The sequence below is a fragment of the Anopheles coluzzii genome, chromosome 2 (assembly GCF_943734685.1).
Source record: "Anopheles coluzzii chromosome 2, AcolN3, whole genome shotgun sequence".
Lineage (NCBI taxonomy): Eukaryota > Metazoa > Arthropoda > Insecta > Diptera > Culicidae > Anopheles > Anopheles coluzzii.
Window position 1 is genome coordinate 30294251 of NC_064670.1, and position 21706 is coordinate 30315956.

The 21706-nt window shown below is 48.4% G+C and overlaps 3 protein-coding genes across 9 annotated transcripts; 1 reads left to right on the top strand and 2 right to left on the bottom strand.

Moving 5' to 3' along the window:
• Window positions 1-23: 23 nt before the first annotated feature.
• LOC120951918 (thiamine transporter 1-like) lies at window positions 24-3742 on the bottom strand. Its single transcript, XM_040370921.2, has 3 exons — window positions 3082-3742; window positions 1770-1904; window positions 24-1688 (listed from the first exon to the last, which is right to left on the bottom strand). Exons 2-3 carry the CDS (start codon window positions 1893-1895, stop codon window positions 414-416), a joined length of 1401 nt encoding a protein of 466 aa, XP_040226855.2. The 5' UTR covers window positions 1896-1904; window positions 3082-3742; the 3' UTR covers window positions 24-413.
• A 440-nt stretch (window positions 3743-4182) lies between these two features.
• On the bottom strand, window positions 4183-8335 carry LOC120953938 (uncharacterized). Of its 3 annotated transcripts, none has more exons than XM_040374374.2 (4): window positions 7553-8334; window positions 7134-7481; window positions 5723-6851; window positions 4183-5645 (listed from the first exon to the last, which is right to left on the bottom strand). In XM_040374374.2, the coding sequence occupies exons 1-4, from the start codon at window positions 8048-8050 to the stop codon at window positions 5590-5592; spliced, it is 2031 nt and encodes a 676-aa protein (XP_040230308.2). In that variant the 5' UTR covers window positions 8051-8334; the 3' UTR covers window positions 4183-5589. The 3 variants fall into 3 exon arrangements, with proteins under 3 accessions (XP_040230308.2, XP_040230309.2, XP_049462038.1); XM_040374375.2 differs by having other exon boundaries at window positions 7212-7481; window positions 7553-8333; XM_049606081.1 differs by having other exon boundaries at window positions 5723-7481; window positions 7553-8335.
• A 111-nt stretch (window positions 8336-8446) lies between these two features.
• On the top strand, window positions 8447-21143 carry LOC120953937 (methionine-R-sulfoxide reductase B1). Of its 5 annotated transcripts, XM_049606080.1 has the most exons (9): window positions 8618-9167; window positions 12866-13165; window positions 15688-15867; window positions 16791-16888; window positions 17129-18222; window positions 18296-19771; window positions 19842-20043; window positions 20127-20488; window positions 20578-21143. In XM_049606080.1, exons 1-9 carry the CDS (start codon window positions 8918-8920, stop codon window positions 20600-20602), a joined length of 3987 nt encoding a protein of 1328 aa, XP_049462037.1. In that variant the 5' UTR covers window positions 8618-8917; the 3' UTR covers window positions 20603-21143. The 5 variants fall into 5 exon arrangements, with proteins under 5 accessions (XP_040230305.1, XP_049462037.1, XP_040230304.1 ...); XM_040374369.2 differs by lacking the exons at window positions 8618-9167; window positions 12866-13165; window positions 15688-15867 and having other exon boundaries at window positions 16782-17049; XM_040374371.2 differs by lacking the exons at window positions 8618-9167; window positions 16791-16888; window positions 17129-18222; ... (2 more) ...; window positions 20127-20488; window positions 20578-21143 and adding an exon at window positions 8447-8605 and having other exon boundaries at window positions 15688-16436.
• The last annotated feature ends 563 nt before the right edge of the window (window positions 21144-21706 follow it).

A 21706-nucleotide genomic window follows, 5' to 3' on the forward strand; every position in this document is an offset into this window, starting at 1 on the left:
AAAAATATCACAAGACGCTGAGATTGTGCTGTTGGGATTTGGTTTTTATGTTTATTATTAATCAAAACAGTGCCTAAATGGGGCTCTAAAATAAAAAAGTCTTTCTAACACTAATAGGACACATTACCTTGCGCATTATAATGCTTCCTACAGTCAATCACTATCTGTTCCTTTTTTAAACCAACAAGTATGTATACGGTCAATGTACTGCGATACAAGAGCACTTCAATCGATCATGCCGATCGATAATATCTCTTCTACGTAAGTAATGTATTTGCTGGCTTGTGCCGTTCTCCGTTACCGATATAGCATCCGGAGAACTAATTTGTACTACCTGTTGCGTTCATTTCAGCCTCGTCAGTGTGTGTGTGTGGCGGGGTCTTTTCACGTGGAGCGTGGCGGCTCATCTACCATCACCTGTAGCGCCTGATTACGCTGGCAACGATCTCGGCAGCCAGAAACGCTGTATAAATGCCACCAAGCACCAGGAAGTAGGAGCTGAACACCGTAAACTGACCGAACACGTCCAGCGCAAACCAGCCGTCCGAATCGGTGACCGAGAACGTGAGCAGCGTTTGCAGCGACAGTGCGACGAGCGTATTGAAGCCGAACACCAGCCCAAAGCAATCGTCCGAAATGTTTTTGGCAATTTCCGCACTCACCACGGTAATCGCGAACGCGTACAGCACGCAGAAAATCATGTACCCGAGATAGGACACGATCAAGTTGCCGGTGTTGGTTGCTAGCATCATTGCGCCGCCCGCTGCAAACGAAAGCAGCGCCAGGGATAGTAGGCTGGTGCGCGGTTTTAGAAAACCGCTGTGCAAGTAACCGGCCAGCAGGGAGACGATGGCTCCGAGCAGTGTAACGGCTGCCTCAACCGCCCCGTTCCAGACGGCGGGCTGGGTTTCATCGATGGAGCTCCAGAGCGCCTGCACGTAGGCGAGAATTTGAATGTAGCCTGCCATCGCCAGACCGTACCACACGCTCCACTGCAGCACGCTCCGGTTGGTGAACGATGTGCGAAAGTGTGTCCAGAGCAGCACGAACGCTTCCTTCAGCCGGGAACGAAATGGGGTCTGTGACGGAGCTATGACGCCCACCGGAGGTTTGCTATCATCTGACCGATCGTCAGCCATTACGTCCACCATCGGTTCTTGCTTGTCGGCGGGGGTGGCCGAGCCGTTTGGCAGTTGGGGCGTGGACGTTTCCGGCAGCTCGTCGGTTAAGGTTCGCCGGTGGAAGTACATGCTGGTAGGTACGGAGGGTAGAAACAGGGCCCACACTGTGGCACTGATCTGTGCTGCGAGCGACAGGTAGTTCAGCTGACGGTAGTCCATCGCCTCGAAGTACACCAGCAGCTGGGCCAGGCTGGCGGCAAAGAAGCGCCCACTGTAGATGGCTGCACGCGTGTGCGACGTCACCTTCTGGTAGTGTTCCCGGTCCACCTTGGCGTAGATGTAGCTGAAGTAGGCGACCTCGGCCGCACAGTAGGTGCCGTAGAATATCTCCAGCACCTTGAGCGCGTTCAGCGAGGTGGTCCAGGTAAGCATGCTCCAGACAATGATGCCGGCAGCACCGTTCACGATGATGATCGGTTTGTAGCGCAGCAGGTCCGTCACCAGAAAGATGATGGCCAGCTGCGCCAGATAGGAGTACGTACCGATCGGGAACGCTTCCTGGATGATCTGGAGCGAAAGTAGGATTCGAAATGGATTTAACATTATCGTTTGTTGCTTCTCATTTTAGCCACCCCCCTCCCCCTGTACCTGCTCCATCGTTAAATTGCGCCATGGTCCTGCGAGGTAGTCGACGATGAATGGTTCACTGGGACGAATTTCCTTGAGAAACCCGAACGTGCACAGTAGCAGCGATATCTTTAGCCATGGTTGCATTCTCTCGACCTGTGGGAACAAGAGCCGAAAGGATAATGTAATCGGGGGAGCTGGAACTGAGTGAGTAAAACTTATTTATGGTCGGAACAATAATCATCAATAATCATTACTAAATGACGTGCGCGGTAACATTCCCTTATCGTGCATATTGGCATTGATGATCATGCGAGATATCTATGCGCGGTAAAACAAACAAGCAGGCGGCGATAAATCCTCCCTACAATGTTACTCAAACTTATCGGATTATGAATTTAGCGCATTTTCTTATCGGAAAGACAAGCAATAGAAAGCGTGTAAATAATTCTACGGTACTTTGATAGACAAAACGAGTGCTGTGTAATCGTTGTTGCTTGATTATCGGCGTGTTATTGATACGATTATATCTACAATTGAATGGCTTTATAATGGCCATCGGTTGTAACGTCAGGACACATTCCAAAACCATAGATAGCATACCAAGAAGGACAAGCATGACGGGGTCTACACCGGCCCAAGAAGAAATGTGCATATTTTGGTGCAGGGTTAGGTAATAAAAATAGAATAACACAACATTTTCTCGCACTCCAGAAGTTTTTTTTTCGTATTTTAGGTGAGATGCCACTGTCCGTTTGCTTACATTACATAACCACACAGCTAAATGTGTGTTGTTATTGTTTCTAGCAGTGCTTAAATTGAATCAAGCAAACTGTGATTGATTTGAATCAAAGCGTGTTTGTTCGGTTGTTAGGCCTTTCGCAGCCGGCAGCTAAACCTGCAGCAGCAACAACGGCACAGCATAGGATGTTTTACGGTATTAACACATTTCCGCACACGCAAGCGTTGTGCACGAGTGATTTTTTTATATGTTTAGTGGCATTCTCTTGTTTTTAGTTTGTTTGCACACGTCGCTTATATATTGTGTATCCGTTGATCGAACCGCCATCAGTCTGGTAATTGGAGCTAATATGCATCGGGAGGACTGCTTTGATCTGCGGCGTGTGTGTGTGTGTGCGTGTTTGCCTGTTATGAAGGCCACAGTCACTATGATGAAGCCTAAAACAGCACTAGGATGTGAACATCTTATCGCACCGTCTGCTACATTGTTGCAGGAGCAATCGGACGCGATTAGAGAACAATGCCGTCCTGCAGCTGCAGCCCCACAAACGCTGTAATGATTACATTGTACTGTTGTTTTAGCATTGCTTACCTAAAAAATCGTAGAATGCTGCTAATATTGTCGTCTAAACACCACTCTCTTGCGCGCTCTCTCTCTTTCCCCCCTAGTCCAAAACCTGCAACGATGCACTTTCGATGCGTTGCGGGGCAGGAGGATTCTTACCACCGTGTTGCACTAAACCCCTGCACGAACTAGCCGGTGGAACGGTGCACGGCAAGCAAACCGAACGCGTCCGTCTGCTGTCAATGACCACAACAACGGTACTGGCGCTGTGGTGCCCTTGCTTAGACCTCCCTCAGCGTGATAGAAGAGATACACAGCCCCGTATGGGTGCCTCCCTCGCATCAGCTGATGATGATCGTCGTCCTCCGTAGACCATACGCCCGTGTTTGACAGCTACGCTCCCGGTTTGTATGTGGGGAGAATGCAGTCGGATGAGTTTTGGGGTGGGAAACAAGGAACGGAAAAGAAACCCATACCCCTTGTCATTCCTTGGAAGCACGCCGTCGGGTCCGATACACACGTGCACACACGCTGCATATCGTTTGTTTACGTTCTGGTCAATGTCAACGCGATTGATAGTCGTGAGAGGGAGAGAGAGAGAGAGAGAGAGAGAGAGAGAGAGAGAGAGAGAGAGAGAGAGAGAGAGAGAGAGAGAGAGAGAGAGAAGCGTCTGCAACTTAGCCGCGAGAGAAAATTACTGATAGCGCTTGTTGGTAGTATCGCTCGGATCTTTGAGATGAGTCGGGGTGGTGGCAAGGCTCGAGGCCAACGATTACAGGACCGTTGAAGGGTTCGGGATGATAAAATCGACAGAGTAGCCGTTACCCCAACATACAGGGTTTTCCAGGGGTGTTCATAGTTGTGGAACACTTCGTTGGCTCTTTCTTATAGGAAATGAACTTCATATGATGGAAATTGGATTCTATGGCAACCTTTTTGGGCAGGCTCCTTGGAAAATCCTATTGGATTTGTTCAACAAGAGTGGGATAGAGTCCAATTCCCATTACATTAAGTTCATTTCACGTAAGAAGGAGCCAATAAAGTGTCCCGCAGCTATGAGAACTCCTGGAAAACTCTGTAACAATAACCCCTCCGCCGTTAGAGGTTACGAAAAGCATAATAGGAGCATCATTTACTCGAACCGCGTTTCGTAAAGTAATACAATTTTATTACGATCCTTTTTTGTTGTGTTACAACTAACCAGTACGTTTGAATTAATATATATATCTTCTTGCAATTTACCGTCTTACACACTATGCTGCCCAAAAGTTCATGAAGCCAGTCAAACGGTCTCGGCTTCCTTCGGTTCCCGTGGCTTTGCAACTTGCACTAAAATCGTGGCTGATTTGTGCTCTGTCTGTGTGCACCTGCAGCACGGGGAAAAGTCATCTCAATCACATACAATATACATCGCTCGATCGCTTCGGGGCCCTACCTTACAAACTAACAGATGTCTTGCTTCTTACAGCATTATCACTAAACGAGAAACGACAAAGAGAGAGAGAGGGATAGAGAGGGCTTTTCTGAGTTTTGAGTTTTCCTAACCGTACACAACGGTACCACGTTAATAAGTACCGTTCGTTCGTTCGTTGGGCGTTTTTGTTTTGCGCATTGAGTAAGTAGCCTCGTCATAAAACATTGTCCAAATGTGTACGCTTAAGTAGTAGATCCTGATTCGCCTTCAACGCTTTTAGTACCATCATATCCTCCTCTTGAGTATTATCTACCTTTGAGTAACCGAATCCCCTCGTCGCAGCATGTCGATAGCACAATTTTTATCGGGAAAGACATTCAGATTAGTTTAAACATAAATTAAAACAAGGAAGGAACAAATATGGCATTTGTTGGTGACGTTAGCATAGATAACAAGAAAAATCAACAGATGCGCGTGATACCAATACACACACACACACACTCGACGAAAGCTTTAAAAAACAGAAACAAAAGTATGGAAACTATAGAGATCTATCAATGGATGAATTGGGATGACGAGGGACGAGTATTGGAAGCAGTGGTGATTGGTGGCTCTGATTGTATGGGGTAGTTGACTCTTGTGTGGTGTCATTAAATGCTATTGGCTAATACAATGATAGAGCATCTATACGATACTCACTACTGCTTATTTGAGTTGGGATCTTGAAGCACTTTCCATAAAATTGCGCAGGGTTTAGAGCCGAGGGAGAGAGATAGATAAAGGAAGCAATTATTTCTAACGAAGATGGTGTGCAAACATCTAACAAGTACAACGAAAATGGAAACTGGAAACGGTGTGATGAATTTGCTTCCTTTACCGCGCTCGCTATGCGGTATGCTGAGTAAGTTGGAGTCTTTGCTTGATTGTTAATGAATGGAATTCTTGCCTAGTCTCGAGGTACGATGAAGGGGGAGGGTTATGATGATCACTGAACCATCCCAGAGCATGATTTGACCTAAATCTCTCCCACTGCTATGCACATTTTGCTAAGCAAAGCTTCATGTTCAGTTCAGTCAGTTGGCGAACGTTCACAGCAGGCGACCGAGCAGTCCATCGGGCCTCTAGTTACGCTCAGCGTGTCCCTGTTTCAGTGCTGTAGGATCATCGTAATCGCTCACTAAAAAAGAAATAGTACAGAAAAAAGGATTATATTTTGCGTTCTCCACCACCAAACGCGCACCCACTCGCTCTTACCATCCTCCTCCTCAGCTTCATTTCCCACCAAATGCAGATCCTCCATTTCGTTCGGATAATTGTCGCCCTCCTTGCCGTGGTCGTGGGCAATTTCGTTGATCAGCTTGTCGCCCAACCGGTCGATAATGCCGCCCTTGCTATCGAGTCCACCGCCGGCGGCCCCCCCTTCACGCCGCTTCGCTCCGATGCGCCGACCGATACCGTGCCCCGGCACCATCACATCGTTGTAATCGAGCTGATGGTGGTGGTCCGCACCGAACGGTGCCTTGGGAGCGACTCCACCGACACCCGCATCGTTTGCATTATCATACAAATTCGTGTCCTCTTCGGCCGCGTTGAGATTGTTCTCGTTGCCCACGCCCAGCTGATCGTCATCGCCGGCCGGTAATCCACCGTCGGCACCACGCTCACCGTCGGCCGTATCGTGCCCCGGCCGTTTTACCCTCGTCTCGGCATCCTGCACCTCGTGCGCCCCGTTATCGTCGCCCGCGTTGGCTGCACCGCCACCGTTCAGAAAGTTCAAATCACCGCCCACTGCGCCGCGCTTGTCCGATGGGCTCTTTTTCGCCATGGCGACCGAACTGGCGGCACCGGCTGCTGCGCCAGCACGGCCAACGCCGCCTCCCGTCGATCCACCGGCAGCAGCAGCATCGGCCGCCACGTTGGCGTACCGATTGTCCAGGATGTTTTCGCTAATGTTTTCCTCCAGCTCGGGCATGATGTCGGGGAACGGGACGATACCAACCGGGACCTGCTTGGTGTGCCGGTTGCTCAGTGGTTTCCGTGCGGCCGAACCGGCCGATCGGTTCGCCTTGCGTACCGGTGCGCTAGTTGTGGTGGTGGTGGAAGTGGTGGTACTGGTGCTACCGCTGCTCGCTGAAAGTGTTCCACCACCGCCATCCGACGCAGCCCGACCGTTGCCGTTGCTCCGCTTGCTCGACTGCTCCAGGGACGGGCCGGGCAGAACGGTCGGCGCGGCCAGTATCGGCAGCTGCAGGTTACGGTCGGACGACCGCTTTCCGCTGGTCGACACCGAGGTGGACGTCTTCATTAGCTGGGGCTCCTGCAGCACGTTGCTTGCTTGGGCGCCGTCCGGAGCGCCGACCGCCGGCAGCGGCTTTGGAATGATCTGAAAATTTTCCACAGAATTAATGATACCACCATCGAGGGGCGGATGGGGCGGGGTGCGAGCGTCCAGGACGCTGGCGCCACCGGCAGTGTTAGTTGGAGCGCGTCCGGGCTCATCGCGTCGTCGTTCCGGATCCATCGCCGCACGCGGCACGACATCGAACGGATTGGCGATGACACGCGTCTCCTGCTCCTCGGAGGCCCGCGGCACCACCATGCCGTCGGACCGTTGGTTAGTGGCGGAAGGGGGAGATAGGGTTGAGGGCGACAGACCGATAGATACCGTGGGGGAGTTGGCAGCCGGGGCGGCCAGGTGGCGGACCTTCAACGCGATCGGTATGCGGTACAAGTCTTCACTCACGGATAGCTGCTCGTTGAAGCTGTGCGCCGGCAGGGCGTTCACTTTCGCTGCGTCCCTGGACAGCGCCTCCAGCACGTCCCGGTAGCGGTGGTGCTGCTTCGGTTGCTGCTCCGCCGGCAGCTTGCAATGTTCGAGGTAGTGTGCGTTCTCCTTCTCCATCTTGGTCGCCAGATCGCGCATCTGCTCGATCACATGATCCTTGTCGGCGAGCTGGCGGCGCAGCGTCGCCTCCAGGTTGAGCTTGTCGCTCTTCAGTTGCACTATTTGTGCCTGCGTAAAAGGAGGTAGTTGTTAGTGGGGGGTTTGGACAAACGCTACACAACCGGGTGTGCGGGGTTTACCTTCAGATGCTCCACATCGTTGGCGGACTCCTGCTGGTACCGCTGCACCTTGCCCTGCAACTCCGACACCTTCAGCCGGAGCGAGTTGATCTCCTCCGACTGTTGCTTCTTGCTGCGGCTGCATTCCTCCGTTACGTCGCCGAGCTGGCTCTTGACGAGGTTGCACTGCTGCTGCAGCGAAGCGTACCGGATGTTGGCCTCCATCGAGGATTTGCTGTGCTCTTCCTGCTCCTCTTTCGCCTTCTGCTTCAGCTCCTTCCGGTTCGCCTCGTTGATCATGCGCTCCGACTCGAGCGAGTTTTCCAGCCGCAGCTTCTGGTCGACGATCACCTCCATCTGGGCCTGGACGGATTTCTGCTGCTGCTCGCACCGCAGCCCTAGCTGCCGCAGCTCATCCAGCTGCTGCTGCGAGCTGTGGAACATCGTCACGAAGCCGACCATCAGTATCAGCAGCGCCAGGCAGGCGAAGAAACGGCTTCGTCCCGCGCGTGCCACCATTGTGCCGTCGTTGCGCTACCCTCTTGCGGATGCTGCCGACTTTCCTGGCCTCCTAGATACGATGCTGGAGTGAGCCTTGTTTTGTAAACACACACACACACGAACCCACTGTCGGGTGGAATGGACAATTTCTAGCACTCTGTTTCCTTTCTCATGAGGGGATGCTGGTTTTCATATTATTGGCCAACTTCTGAAGCACAATTATTTCACTGGAACGTGGGAACGGGTGCTCGCGTACGGCCGTTCCTTCGTTTTTCTTTCTGTGGTGTTGTTTGCGATGTTATTAAATTGTTGAACGCAAATCGCAAACGTCAGTTGGAACTGTCAGGCGGAGCGGACATTTCATCGATCGCTGTCAAATCGGAGCAGCAGCAGCAGCAGCAGCCGCAGCGCAGCCCGAACAACAACAGCAACCTGCTGGTGCCGGAAAAACCCCATCCATTGTGGTCATTTTCTCTGGTACAATTTTGATTGTTTGTTTCTACATGTGTGTCTAGCGAAGAGCTCACAAAACACCTCCTGTCCGTCGTTGTGTTGCGGAAGACAAACCCCGAAGTAAGTACAGTGTGTCCCCGTTGGCAGCGGTGACCTTTCCCGTTGCGTTGTCAGTCCCTGGTGCATACCGCGCATATCGATCGATTGCTGTGTGTGTGTGTGAGTCTGTGTTCGGACGAGTTTGTTTATCAACACGGAACGCATACACGCACACCGTCAACGCTCCTTCCCGGCATTTGATCGAAGGGTGCTGTGTGCTGTGTTATATCACGCGAAGTAACGCTGCTGGTTGCTCTGTTTTCGGTGAAAGTTTCCCCCACATCGTGTCGGTAGTCACCTGGTGGTTGTGGCTGTGTCGTGCACCACACACAGATGGTTGGAATTATTAGTTCCGGTGTGTGCCGCGTGTCCGTCACCGCCACGACACTTCTGTTTCGGGAGTTTGTGCGAAAGGCGAAAGTACGCGGCACGGCGCTGAACTTTTCGCTAGCTTCGGCGGCTACAGTTGGAGGTGGTGGCGGCATTCGACGAAAGCTGGAACGAGTGGCCGGCAGTGCGGGGTTGATTATGGGCTCTAGCGGCAGTGTCCTTCCGAGGAGTTTGGTTTTGAACTCGAAACGAGGTAGGTGATTCTGGTGATTTTCGCGATGTGGTGAAATTAGGCATTGCGCACTTCTAGCAATCTTCTAGAACGTTGGCGAAACCTTGTCTTCGTTTGTCTAGAATTTCGACAAGGGCGAAGGGGAAACAAAAGTTGCTAATCATGTTCGGAAGTTGCATTTGTTTACGGTTGAGCAATTGTATTCGTATTTAGTGATGGGAAAAATGAAGTTTTCGTCGGAATCGATTCCGGATAGTAGGTCCGGAATCAGTTTCCTGAATCGATTCTGGAATCTGCTCCAGAATTGGTTCCGAAATTGGCTTCGGGATTGGTTCCGGTATCAGATCCGGAATCGGAATCGGCTTCGGAATAGGTTCCAGAATCGAATTCGGAATTGGTTCTGGAATCGGTTTCAGAATCGAAATCGACTCCTGGATCGGAATTGGCGCCGAAAATCAGGATCGACTTCGAAATTCGAGTCGGTTTTGACATCTCCATAAGAATAGGCGTTTGGGTCCAATGATGCTACGTATTGATAGCCGCAAAAAATCAAGAATTCCGGAGCCGATTCCGAATTCGCCTTCGAAATTGAAGCTGGTGTCAACTCCGGAATCGGCTCCGGAATTGATTCCGAACACGGAATCGGAATCAGGTAGGCCCGATTCCGAGCTCCCACCACTAATTCGTATCAGGTACATAAACAGAGGCCACCAACACAAGCATAGAAGCACAGGTGAATCGCAGATTTTAGTTTCAGAGTTGGCAAACTTTGCCCAGGACGGTAGAAATTTGTTGATAAGATTGAATTCAAAATAAAATTTAGATCTACGTCATCATTATCATAGAAATGAAGGGGATTGTTGAACGAGTATGAACTCTTTGAAGGTAACAAGCATGTTTCAATTCCTTTCCGTACCAAACCTGGCTTATCCTATTCTGATCTGGCTGTCCAGTTTGACCCTCAACGTAGTCCTATAGAACTAGGACCAGGAAGATCTGGAGTATCGTATCGTTTGCATTGATAGCTAAGCTATACCTTAGTCTTGTTTTAAATACCTCAGCTTTTTGGAATTTTACATGATAAAAAAGTAGCAAAAATCATTGAATGAAAAAGGCAACCTCACTGGATGCGATAAGGCAACCAATTTGTAAGCATCAACAACGCCACACACGTTTGGAACTGTTTGGCAGATTTGCCAACCCTGCAATGAGCTGGGTGCGCCACGATAGAGGACCACGCTCGTTCACGACCGTTCTGTTAATCAATCGCACATTCGCTCGCAGAGAGTCGCAGCAGAAGCTGTGCGTAACTAAACGGACGTACGCGGGCGCGCGCGCGCACTCTTCGCCATCGTCTAGGCAGGCCGTGGAATCTACCGCGGTGACATCCAATCTAGTAGCTTCGGTTGGACGATTTAAGGCCAGCCCCTGCGGTCCAGTATCTGCGAAGTGACCTGTTGGTGAACCTCGTCAGCTCGGTACGTCCATATATAGCGATAGTGGTGCTAGCAGTGACCAAAGCGAAACGTGTCCATAATTGTCATTGCGCCGTGTTGTGCCGTGTTCATTGCGTTCAACAGGTTTCCATTTCTAAACAGGCAAAGGTTTGTGTTTATGGAAGAAATGTCAAACAGCACTACACTACACGTACAATTGTGAGAATGTTTTTATTAGTGATCGCCATTTGCCAGTATGTGCAATTGGTGAGACGAAATAGAAGTAGAATATTAAGGTTTAATAGTAAAATGCTGAACGTTATCCTTTTCAATGCTTGCCACTTCAGTATTGTTTGTAGAGGATGTGACCATCAAAACTGAGGACAACAAAAAAACCTCGCCCATAGAGTCGCGTACATTTCCTTCGATATTCTACAGCGTTGAAAATGCTGTGTGCCGAAAGTAATATCGTCGTCGTACGCTAAAAATAGGCCCTCCGTTGTATTTGACCACGGGGAGATGATTCAGGCAAAGAAAGTGTGCGCAAGAAGAGATCAACCTTCCCCCCCCCCGAACGGCGGGGAGCCGGCGCATGTAGTAGACTTTGCTGCAACACGTAGTCAACTATGCATGCTTGGATGGCGCTTCGAATACATACCCCGCCAGAAAGGGGGCTGGTCATGATCATGCGTGTGTGTGTATGCACCCCATTCAGGGTTAGTGTGTGAAGACCAGCGTCCGATCGAAGAAGAGAATGTTGTTTGAATTGCATCCGACGCATTCAGCTCATCAGCTGGGAGAAATGTGTTGTGCACCCGTTTCGTAATTTTTATAGGCTGGCTGGAGTTGCGCAAAATGGTGCGAACCGATCGATGGAATGCAGACAAAAAGGTGTTTGTTTTATTCATTCGATTTTTTGTTTGCCGAGCATGCAGCATTCCCGTCATGGTCAATTGGAATTGAACCGAAAAAGGTGTGTGCTGGACCGATGGTGTGGCTAAATTGACATTGTAATGTTTTACGATTCTTTACGATGGAATTGATACAGGGCAAAGTAATAAAAGTGAGCTTCTTTTTTATGGCCAACTTAATGTAGAAATACAGTTTAGCTTACACGTTACAGATAATTAATTTCGCCTATTTGTGTTTTAGGTACCGATACTTGAAATTTATGAAACATTCTCAAGTTCTCGGTCAGCATATATCCAAGTTTTTGGATCACTAGCCGACTTGGAAGCTATTCGATTGAAACGTTTAATTCCGACTGTACAACTAGAGAGGACAGGCAGGAAAACAATGCAATACGATATATGTATGTGCTTCGTAAAAATCGAGGCTATGACCGATTAACTGCTGGTCATTCGATGGGTGCGTATCATCGATCGATCGCAGCACACGAATGGGGTGTGGGCCTCGGTCAGATTCCATACACGAGGGCGGAAGTCGACAATACACATGCTCGAATGGGACAGGTTGCAGTCGAACATGCTGTAATAGACAATGGTGTAGGAGCTATCTAACTGGCCAATCGCACATTTTACGTACACTGTAGAAGAATAATTTGACAGAAGATGAATATTGGATGTAAGTGTTGTAAAGTGGATTGATAAGAGCGGTAAGCGATGAGTTGTTTGCGTCCACTGTGGAGATAAGTGAGGAAGGTGTTATAATTATGTCCCGATGATAAGCTTTTTGATATGCCAGACGAGTAGTTATTTGTATGATCTTAGCAAAACGGTTACATTCGGCCAGTTGATGTGATAATTACACCTAGAAGTGCAAAAACTGACCAAAGCAAAAAGAAAACGCACATGCCGATTGATTGCATCGTTGTTTTTTTTTTAAATAAAGATGAAGAGCAGCATTGTCGACGGTTGTGGCTTGTTCGTTTCGTTCGTCCAACTGCAAGTGTGTATTTTTTCGCACATGTGAGCATTGGCACGGAACATCGAGCTCATTTATGAACCTATCGTGTATGACGGCTATGGCCAATTTTGGAGCAAAAAAGTGAAAAAAACGGAAAGCGTTGTTTGGTTCCGACCAAACCTCGATCTGATCAAGTTCGATCGGTGGAAGTGGTGTTGCCCCAGTCTGGCTGTTGTACGCTACTGACCATGACCGTTTGGCTGTTTTTGTTTCATCTTGATTCCGTTGGTTTGCTGTTCCTATATTGAATTACGACGTCTCAAGTGAATCTGTTTATGACGATTCAAAATTACACTTAAATACATTTGTTTGCTAACAACGATCAATGATCATTCGAATCTTAATCCTGTCCTGCAGACAAATCATCCACTGGAGAAACGGACCAGCATCAAACGCCACTGACCATGGAGAAGAAAGAGGAACTGGTGGCAAAGCTCACACCACTGCAGTATCACGTCACGCAGGAAGCCGGCACGGAGCGACCCTTCACCGGAAAGTATAACAAATTCTACGAAAAGGGCACCTACATCTGTGTCGTGTGCAGCCAGGAACTGTTCAGCTCGGAAACGAAGTACGATTCCGGTTGCGGTTGGCCAGCATTCAACGACGTGCTCGACCAGGGCAAGGTGACACTGCACAAAGATCCCAGCATTCCCGGTAAGCGAGGGTGGTGGGGGGTTTTGCGCGCATACCGCGCCATCCCGAGCCGGGTTTGTGCGTGATCGCTGCTAATGCAAGTTCTCGATGCTATTAACAGTTGTTTTAGTTTGTTTTATTTCTTAATTTTTTAAGTAGATTTGTTGTTGGGCAACCAAACTATTTGTTATAAGAAAAAAAAAGTTGTGTACATTACATTCTAGCATTATCGAGAACTTGATTGTTTTTATATTAATAATTTCAAGTAGTTGTTTTTTCGCTCTTTTTTATTTGATGTAATAATTTGGTTTTGTTTTGTTTTACTCTTTTTTTGTAATTTAACTTCAAACAAAGCAAAACAAGTGTTTGAATAATAACATCGAAATTCATATTAATGTTTGCTATCAAATGCCTTTAAAATGCCGGAAATTGATCAAAAATTTTATTCGTAAGCTCTGTGGAAACCCTTGTGATTAACAAAACTAAAGCTGGTGGTGTTCAAGTTACTGTAACAAATACATTTGTAACATATTCTTGTCAATATTATGATCGAAATTGCGCTTCCGATGTAACGGTGCGATGTAACTAATTTCAGTGCTAATTGTTTGATTTTAAACACTCCCTATCCAATTAAATTACGAGTAGACTGGATTTAATCTTAACCACTTCCCTTCATTACAACAATCTGTTGCATACGATGTTGATGTACAAAATTAGTTTTATGAATATTTTTAAAAACTGAATTGGATTGAATTTTCAAAACAAAAAAATTGTTGTGGTATGGAGATTCGTTTCGTTACAAAAATTGAACACCTTTTCCTAAATAAATCCCTTTCCCCTTTCACGTGTGTTTCCTATCACCTTCTCCTATCCTTTGTGTCTAATTGATGTTTTAATCCTTAATATTTCATGTAAAGCACCACCCACTGCTCACACTGCTCGTCAACTACATCACATCTTCAATTTTTAATTGGCCCATTTGTCATTCGCCCAGAAACGCCATTCAATTTTAAACAAGCACAATACTGAACGGTCTATCCCGAGGATGCTGCCGCTGCCCTTTGCTGTTTAGTTCCATCATCGAAAACAATCGTGTACATCAATATTTTTAGAAGATAATGGAAAAGACAAATCATCCACACGCAATCGAACCGTCCCATCGTCACTGCTTGATCACGCTTCGTTTTGTTTCCAACTCCATGAAAAGCCGCTTCATTTAGATGTCCAGATAATTCCTATTGATTGATTATTATTTGGATTTGTCGCTTTTGTCGCCGTCTCATGTACATCTCCGTTTGTTTTGTTTCCGTTACGTTTTTGGGTTGCTTAAGGAAATGCCATATGTTTTGCTTCATTCACATTGTTTGGAATTCGTGTAGGGAAAGGCAAAATGTTTGATCGTATACATTTTACGTGTGTTAATGATTCAATCGCTTTACTTTGTTTCCATTTCTTGTAGCTTATTTATGTGTTTTAATGAATGGTATAGTTTCGCTATGAAGTTGTTTGATTAGCTAGAGACATTCCTAAGGCGCCTTTGTTTGTATCATTTGTTTGCTTTAGTGCATTGTTTTTTTTTTACGCAAAATGCTGTTTTTATTTGTATAAACTTTGCTTTCTGTTACGTATGATATGAGTGAGACTGCAAATTTTGAAAAAAAAAAAAATGTGATGCATTTTTCTTTTGCATTGATCTGTGCTTTTTGCCACGCGCCGTCTTTATGTTTCATCGCAGCCATCTTCTACCACTACGAAGGTTTCTGGTGATGGTTCTAATAGTAAATTTGTTCTCTCTTCTCTTCCCTTTTTCTCTCTTTCTCTTTATATATTTCGTACTTCACTTCTGCCAATCGATCCACTATGCGGTTATCAACACGTATCACTTTCGTATCAACCGAACCAACTGAACATCTTCTGTTCGCTTCTGTGTGCATTCTTCAATCACATCATTTACTTCATATGTTCTTTATAAAAAAACTGAACACACTTCACACACACACACAATCCATAACATCATAACATTCGTTCATTTGCTCGGATTTCGGGTATATTCATTGGGGGGGTTATTCTCTTAAAATTGATTTTAATTCTAATTTCAATGCGTCTCTTTTGTGGTTCGAATACTTCGTCTTGTTCGTTCAATCGGCTGTCGGGGTCATCTTATTTGTTACATCCTTCATACATTTCTGTGTCTTTTCTTGAAAATTTGAAATATTCGTTTTAATGATATGTTTTGTTTTTGTTACCGTTTGTATCGTTTCTACTTACAATATTCTGTTTATTTTTGTGTTTTGATGAAACAAATTTATGTGGGACAAACATCAATTACCAAAACCATTCCACTATCCTCTTGCTCCTCGTTCCCGTGGATTTTTTTTTTGTAACTAAACGAACACACCATTACCACCGTCCATCATCCCACCCCACCCCATCCACACATCTCTGCCGTTGGATGTGAAAAATCCTCCCCAAACTACAACATTCCAACCCATCATGCAATATCACCCCACCCATCCACCCACAAACATCACCACTAAAAAAAGGGGGTAATATCCTATTGTTGATCACACAACCAGGCCGCGTGCGGACGGAGGTACGATGCTCGAAATGTGCTGCACACATGGGACACGTGTTTGAAGATGGGCCACCACCGACCCGGAAGCGTTACTGCATCAACTCGGCGTCGATCGAGTTTATGCCCGCCGGATCCGAGCGCAAGGACGGTACGAGCTAGGCTGAAACCCGGCGATCCAACCCCACGGAGTTGGAGCTAGGAGGAGGGCCCAGAAGAGGATGCTGGACAGTGTAGGGATGGTTTACAGGTGTAAACTATCTGTAAGGAGCTTTTACGAGCGACCTGCTGTTTCATGCGGATGGAGACTAATGGGCAGGAGTAAATGGATTGTGCCGTTCAGTGTCGTCATAACCAGCTGGAGTGGAAAATCGGAAGACGGACGTGTATGTGTGTGCTGTGTGTGCCTATTTATTGAAGGATTAGACCTACTCGATCAACTGTAAACGACATCCTGCATGTTCTGGTTTTGCCTACAATTTACTCGTTTGTGAAGGAGGAACAGCGTTTTGCGTGGAAATGTTTTCTTACGTTGTTTATTTGATCGCTGAATCAATTTAGTCAAGAAGCATGCTTCCGATAGTGTAAGAATCCGAATCCCAGACAAAAATGAATGAACAGGCGATTAATATGCGCTCGCAAAATGGTAAAACAAAATATGAAGCAGCTACCAGCTTCTGGTACAAATAAAATATAACTGATGTTATGAAAACAGTCAAATGATTTGGTGTTGAAGTTATTTTTGAATTGGCTCTGTGGTCTTTAGCTAACCGAAAGGATAGGGAAAACGTAACGTAGATCTAATAGAGCTGCAATGAAATTCATCAATCAAATGGTGTTTTTATTTTGGACCTTAATGATAAAAGAACATTTAAACAAGATTAATGGTTTTGAGTTGATCCTTTCAGCATTTTTCGATGTGAAGAGTAATATCCCATATGTTAATATTATCTGTTTTGTAAAGAATTAAACATTGTTAAATAACTAACTGTCAGTTTAAATGCATTTGCACCGGGTGCCGTGGTCGGTCCGATTGACGTTGCTCCCAACTGTCAAAATGGCATGTCAATCTAGTTTGCAAAACCGGTTATGAACCTACCTTCTTTCTAGCCACTTTGGATTCAAACAACGGATTTCGCTTCATAGCGTCGGCTGCCATTGTGATCGAATGTGTGCGTCTGCCTGTGTTTTGTACGTGAATTCCGGCGTTCTGGCTTCATAGTACATAATCCTTGCGTCTACGATGAGTGAAACACGGAAAAGAAGTCACTTGTCGCAAGACTCTGCCCATGCATCGCATGGAAAGCGTCATCGGGGTGAAGTACACAGCAGCGTAAGTGCCGGAATCGTGGCACATTCCTCCTAAAACGATGTGTAAAAACTATTGAATGTTCGTTTTTTTTTCTTTGCAGCAAGCCGTTCCCTCGAGCCAAGATCCGGATGGGCTGAGTTTGTTCCGCAACGGCAAGGTGCTGAAGATTGTGCTGAAGAACTTCATGTGCCATCGGCATATGGTGGTGGAGTTTAACAAGCGCGCCAATTTGCTGGTGGGCAAGAATGGAAGCGGCAAGAGCGCTATCCTGGCGGCCATGACGATCGGGCTCGGTTGCAACGCGGGTCAAACGAATCGGTGCAGCAGCTTGAAGGATTTGATCAAGCACGGCGAAACGCAGGCCGTGATCGAGATACATCTGGAGAACACTGCCTTCAATGCGTACGACCCGGAGCGCTACGGCGGGCGCATCATATGCGAGCGCACACTGAACGCGTCCGGGGGCGGATCGTACAAGCTGAAGAACGAGCACGGCCAGACCGTGTCGACGAGCCGGGCGGAGCTGCAGAAGATACTGCTCGCGTTCAACATCCAGGTGGACAATCCGATCTGCGTGCTGAACCAAGATTTGGCCCGCTCGCTGCTGAAGGATTCGGACGAAAGCAAACAGTACACGTTCTTCTCGAAGGCGACCCAGATCGACACCATCAAGCAGAAGCTGAACGAGTGTGCCGTGATCGCCAAGAAGGCGCGCGACGTGCTGGTGGTGAAGGAGAAAAGCCTTGAGTACCTGTCGAACGAGATCGTGGTGCTGGAGGAAAAGCAATCCAACCTCGAATCGGCGGGACGGATGGGCGAACTGTTGAGCGAGCTGCAGGCAAAGCTGGCCTGGCGCAACGTGATCGACCAGGAGGAACAGTTGGCGGCAGTGGATGACGAGCTGAAAAAGCTCCGGACGTCGATCGAAGAGCAGGAGCATCGGATACGCAACCGGGAGGCGTTGGTCGCGAAAACGGACAGTACAATTGACACGTACCGGGCCGATATCGAGAGCAAAAAGCAGGAATACGTTGCACTGAAGGAGGCGTACGGGACGGTCCGACGAACTTTACAGGACGTACAGGCGAAACAGGCCGCCATCGAGCGTGGTATGCGCAATGCATCCGAACGTGTGACCCGGATCCAGAAGGATGCCCGGCAGATCGAGCAGGATCTGCAGGAACGAAACAGAGAGTAAGTATCGTAATGGGTGTCACGTTTCAGCGACTGTCGATTTCACTGTTTTTGTCTTGTTTCCCGTACCCAGCGGACTGAGCCAGGTCGAGCAGAGGAAGCAAGCGGTGGAGACAGAAAAGGCGCAGCTCAAGGAACGCAACGACGAGCTGGCGTCGATGATTGCCAGCGCGCAGCGTGAGGTGGACCTGATGTACAACACGATGGCACACGTGAAGGACGCCCGGGAGGAGAAGCACCACGAGCGGTGCGCCAAGCAGAGCGAGACGACGCGCATCGAGAAGCAGCTGGAGCAGTTCGAGTCGGCTCCCCGCAGTAAGCTGGCGGTGTACGGTACGAACATGCCGGCCCTGGTCGCCCGCATTCGCCAGCTGCACCAGCAGGGCAAGTTTTCCGAGATGCCGCGCGGTCCGCTCGGGCAGTACATCGAGGTGCGGAACAAAAAGTGGAGCGGCATCGTGGAAACCGCCCTCGGCGGCTGCCTGTCCGCGTTCTTCGTCTCGACGCAGGAAGACTGGCGCACGCTGGACGCGTTGCTCAAGCGCGAGTTTCCCGATCTGCAGAACCGCACCATCTTTACGGGCCGGTTCGTGAAGGAGCTGTACGATGTGCGCAGTGGCTGCGTGCAGGAGCAGGACGGCACCCATCTGCTGATGAATCTGATCAAGGTGAATGATCCGGTCGTGATGAATCGGCTGATCGATAGTGCCGCCATTGACACGATCCTCGTCACCGAGCACCAGAGCGTCGCGATACAGCTGACGAGCGAGATCGAGAACGTGCCGCAAAACCTGAGCAAGGTGATCGTGGCCGAACCGTGCGCGGAGTTCTTCCCGCAGCCCAAGTACCGCTCGTACGGGCTGCAGCAGAAGCCGCCCCGCTACCTGCAGGTCAGCATGGACGAGCTGAAGCGCCACACGCAGCAGCGCCGGGAGCAGCTGCAGCGCGAGCTGAACGAGCTGAACAGTGCGTACGCCAAGGAGGACGAACGGCTGCAGGAGATGACGCGCAAGCTGCACCAGCGGCAGCAGCACATGAAGAAGCTGCAGCAGGAGCTGCTGACGAACGAGCAGCAGCTGCAGCAGCTGGCCGGCGTCGTGTTCGAGGGCGAAACGGAGGAAACGACGCTGCGGGAGGAGTTGGAGCATTCGCGCACGATCCTTGCCAAGCTGCAGAAAGGCATCGAGGAGGAGCAGGCCAAGCTGGACCAAGTGCGCCGAACGGTGCAGCAGGAGGAGCAGACCGCGCAGGCCAAAAAGGATGCGATGGGTGCGGTGGAGGCGGAGATAGCCCGCATCCAGGCCAGCATCGATAAGGAGCAGCAGGCGCGCCACGATCTGCAAACGAACCACAAGGTGAAGCAGCAAGCACTGAAGCGATCGACGGAAAGTATGGAGGAGCGCAAGCGGACACGCGTTGCGCTGAGTGCGGCACTGGAGCAGGCACGCCAGGAAGCTAGCGAGAAGGGTGAGCGACCCGACGAGAGCGAACAGATTCCATCCGTGGAGCAGCTGAAGGGGAAAATTCATACCACCGAAAAGCGAATCAGGTAAGTTGCGAATGATAGCTGCCATCGTTTGCCGTGAGATGCTTTATCATCTTTCTTGCGGCCATTACAGACTGGTTAGTGCAACGCAGGACAAGCTGGAGGATGTGGTGGAGGAGCTGGAAGGTAAGAATCGCGAACGGGACGAGCTGGTCCGCTACTCGACGGCACTGCGCGACCTAACCCAGATGATGAGAGACATCCGCAAATCACGCTTCAGCCACCTGCACAAGCTGACCACACACATGGCGCTTCGGGTGAAGCATAAATTCACGGTACGTATATTGCAGTACAAGTAGTTGTCCACACCCTTCGTTGCATCGTTTCGCTTTCCCTTTCCCGCGTTGTCCCCGCCCAGAACATCATGCAAATCCGGAACTATCTCGGGAAGCTGCGGGTGAACCAGGAGGAATGCAGGCTGTCCCTTTCGGTGGTGCCGCGCGATGCTAACGTGCAGAATGCCGTTTCGACCACCAAATCCCTGTCCGGCGGTGAGCGTTCGTACGCCACCGTGGCCTTCCTGATTGCGCTCTGGTCCTGCGTGAGCACACCGTTCTTCTTCTTGGACGAGTACGACGTGTTTACTGACCAGGTGAACCGGCACACCATCACGCGGCTGCTGCTGAACGAAGCGATGAAGAAACCGGACCGTCAGTTCTGCTTTCTAACACCGCAGGACATGAGCGAAGTGCAGGCCACGGCTGAGTTAACAATCCATCGGTACGTACCTGCCCGGTGTGGGGCAGGTTGTCATGATAGGGTCTGTATATTGTTAAAAAAACTAACTGTTTCTTTTTTACTTTTTACAGCATGGAAGATCCGGAACGATGTTAAATGTGGTTCTAGCGGGATGAGAATCGATCGAACAGTTATCGAACATTCCTCCGCTTTATGCGAAGGGTTGGAAAGGAATAATGATAGCTTTAAACACGTTGTTAAAAGTTTTGCAGAAAGGGACCGTTGAAGCAATTATGCGAACGAAAATTATCATCCATAAACAACGTGCCCAAAACGCACAATATCGATCGCAAAGTGTGCAAAGTGAGTTAAAATGTGCCTGCAGCAGTCATGCTTAATTTGCATCTTTGAATAATTGAGTTACCTAGTGAACGGGTTAGTACAACGCAGTAGGCGGCATGTTTCTTGTTCGATGATCTGAATGTTAGCTTGCATCAATCGTAGCAGGCCCCACGGCAAAGGACAGTTAGCAAGGACATGTTGGAAGGAACGGGAGTAACGTTTTTGGCTTGGGAAAAAGTATTCAAAGTTTATGTTATGTATATTCGCTTGAGTGGTACATGAAACCAGTGCCCATCCGGAAGATATTCGAAGATGTCAGTTGTTTAAAACAATAAACCGTTAGTACGTAGCGGAACTTGGGGCAAGTGTGCCACCTTAAGCATTTCAAGTTATAACTCACTAAAACGTGTTTTTCAAAAGCCGATTTAAATCTCATAACCATTTTACATCTATTTCCTCACTTATAAATGACTTTCGCTTGAAAAAAGTGCAAACAAAACAGTTTTTGAAGCGTTTTAAAAAGGGTCCAAAAAGACGTTCTTTTTTGGGCTATGGGGCAAGAGTGCCACTCGTATGGGGCAAGACGGCCACCTGGTTAAAATAACCGTATTTCTTAGATAATTGGAAGTTATTACGTTTGTACCACTAGTGTATGTATTCCTACATGTATTTAGTCAACAATGAACCCTTTTTGACCACCAACTGTACCACAATATGGTTTTTTTACTGTTCTGTTTTTCTGGCGTGGAATCCGATCACAATAGCGCACCATTCCGCAGCACGCTACAACAATGTTTACATTTTTGACAGCTCGCGCCTATGAAAGATGGTGGCACACTTGCCCCAAACAGAGATGGCACACTTGCCCCAAAAGTTGTAACTTTTTTGAAATTGAATTTTTCAGTGACAAAAAGAAAG

What these genes read in the sequence shown, in the direction of transcription:
- LOC120951918 (XM_040370921.2), bottom strand. Translation starts at nt 1,895, where the DNA reads ATGCAACCATGGCTAAAGATATCGCTGCTACTGTGCACGTTCGGGTTT. An exon ending in GCAATTTAACGATGGAGCAG is followed by an intron (nt 1,689 to 1,769) that starts GTACAGGGGGAG and finishes CTTTCGCTCCAG; the next exon opens with ATCATCCAGGAAGCGTTCCC.
- LOC120953938 (XM_049606081.1), bottom strand. Translation starts at nt 8,050, where the DNA reads ATGGTGGCACGCGCGGGACGAAGCCGTTTCTTCGCCTGCCTGGCGCTG. An exon ending in ACGATGTGGAGCATCTGAAG is followed by an intron (nt 7,482 to 7,552) that starts GTAAACCCCGCA and finishes CCTTTTACGCAG; the next exon opens with GCACAAATAGTGCAACTGAA. An exon ending in TGAAGCTGAGGAGGAGGATG is followed by an intron (nt 5,646 to 5,722) that starts GTAAGAGCGAGT and finishes TTTCTTTTTTAG; the next exon opens with TGAGCGATTACGATGATCCT.
- LOC120953937 (XM_049606080.1), top strand. Translation starts at nt 8,918, where the DNA reads ATGGTTGGAATTATTAGTTCCGGTGTGTGCCGCGTGTCCGTCACCGCC. An exon ending in CTGCCATTGTGATCGAATGT is followed by an intron (nt 16,889 to 17,128) that starts GTGCGTCTGCCT and finishes TTTTCTTTGCAG; the next exon opens with CAAGCCGTTCCCTCGAGCCA. An exon ending in GGGTGAAGCATAAATTCACG is followed by an intron (nt 20,044 to 20,126) that starts GTACGTATATTG and finishes GTCCCCGCCCAG; the next exon opens with AACATCATGCAAATCCGGAA.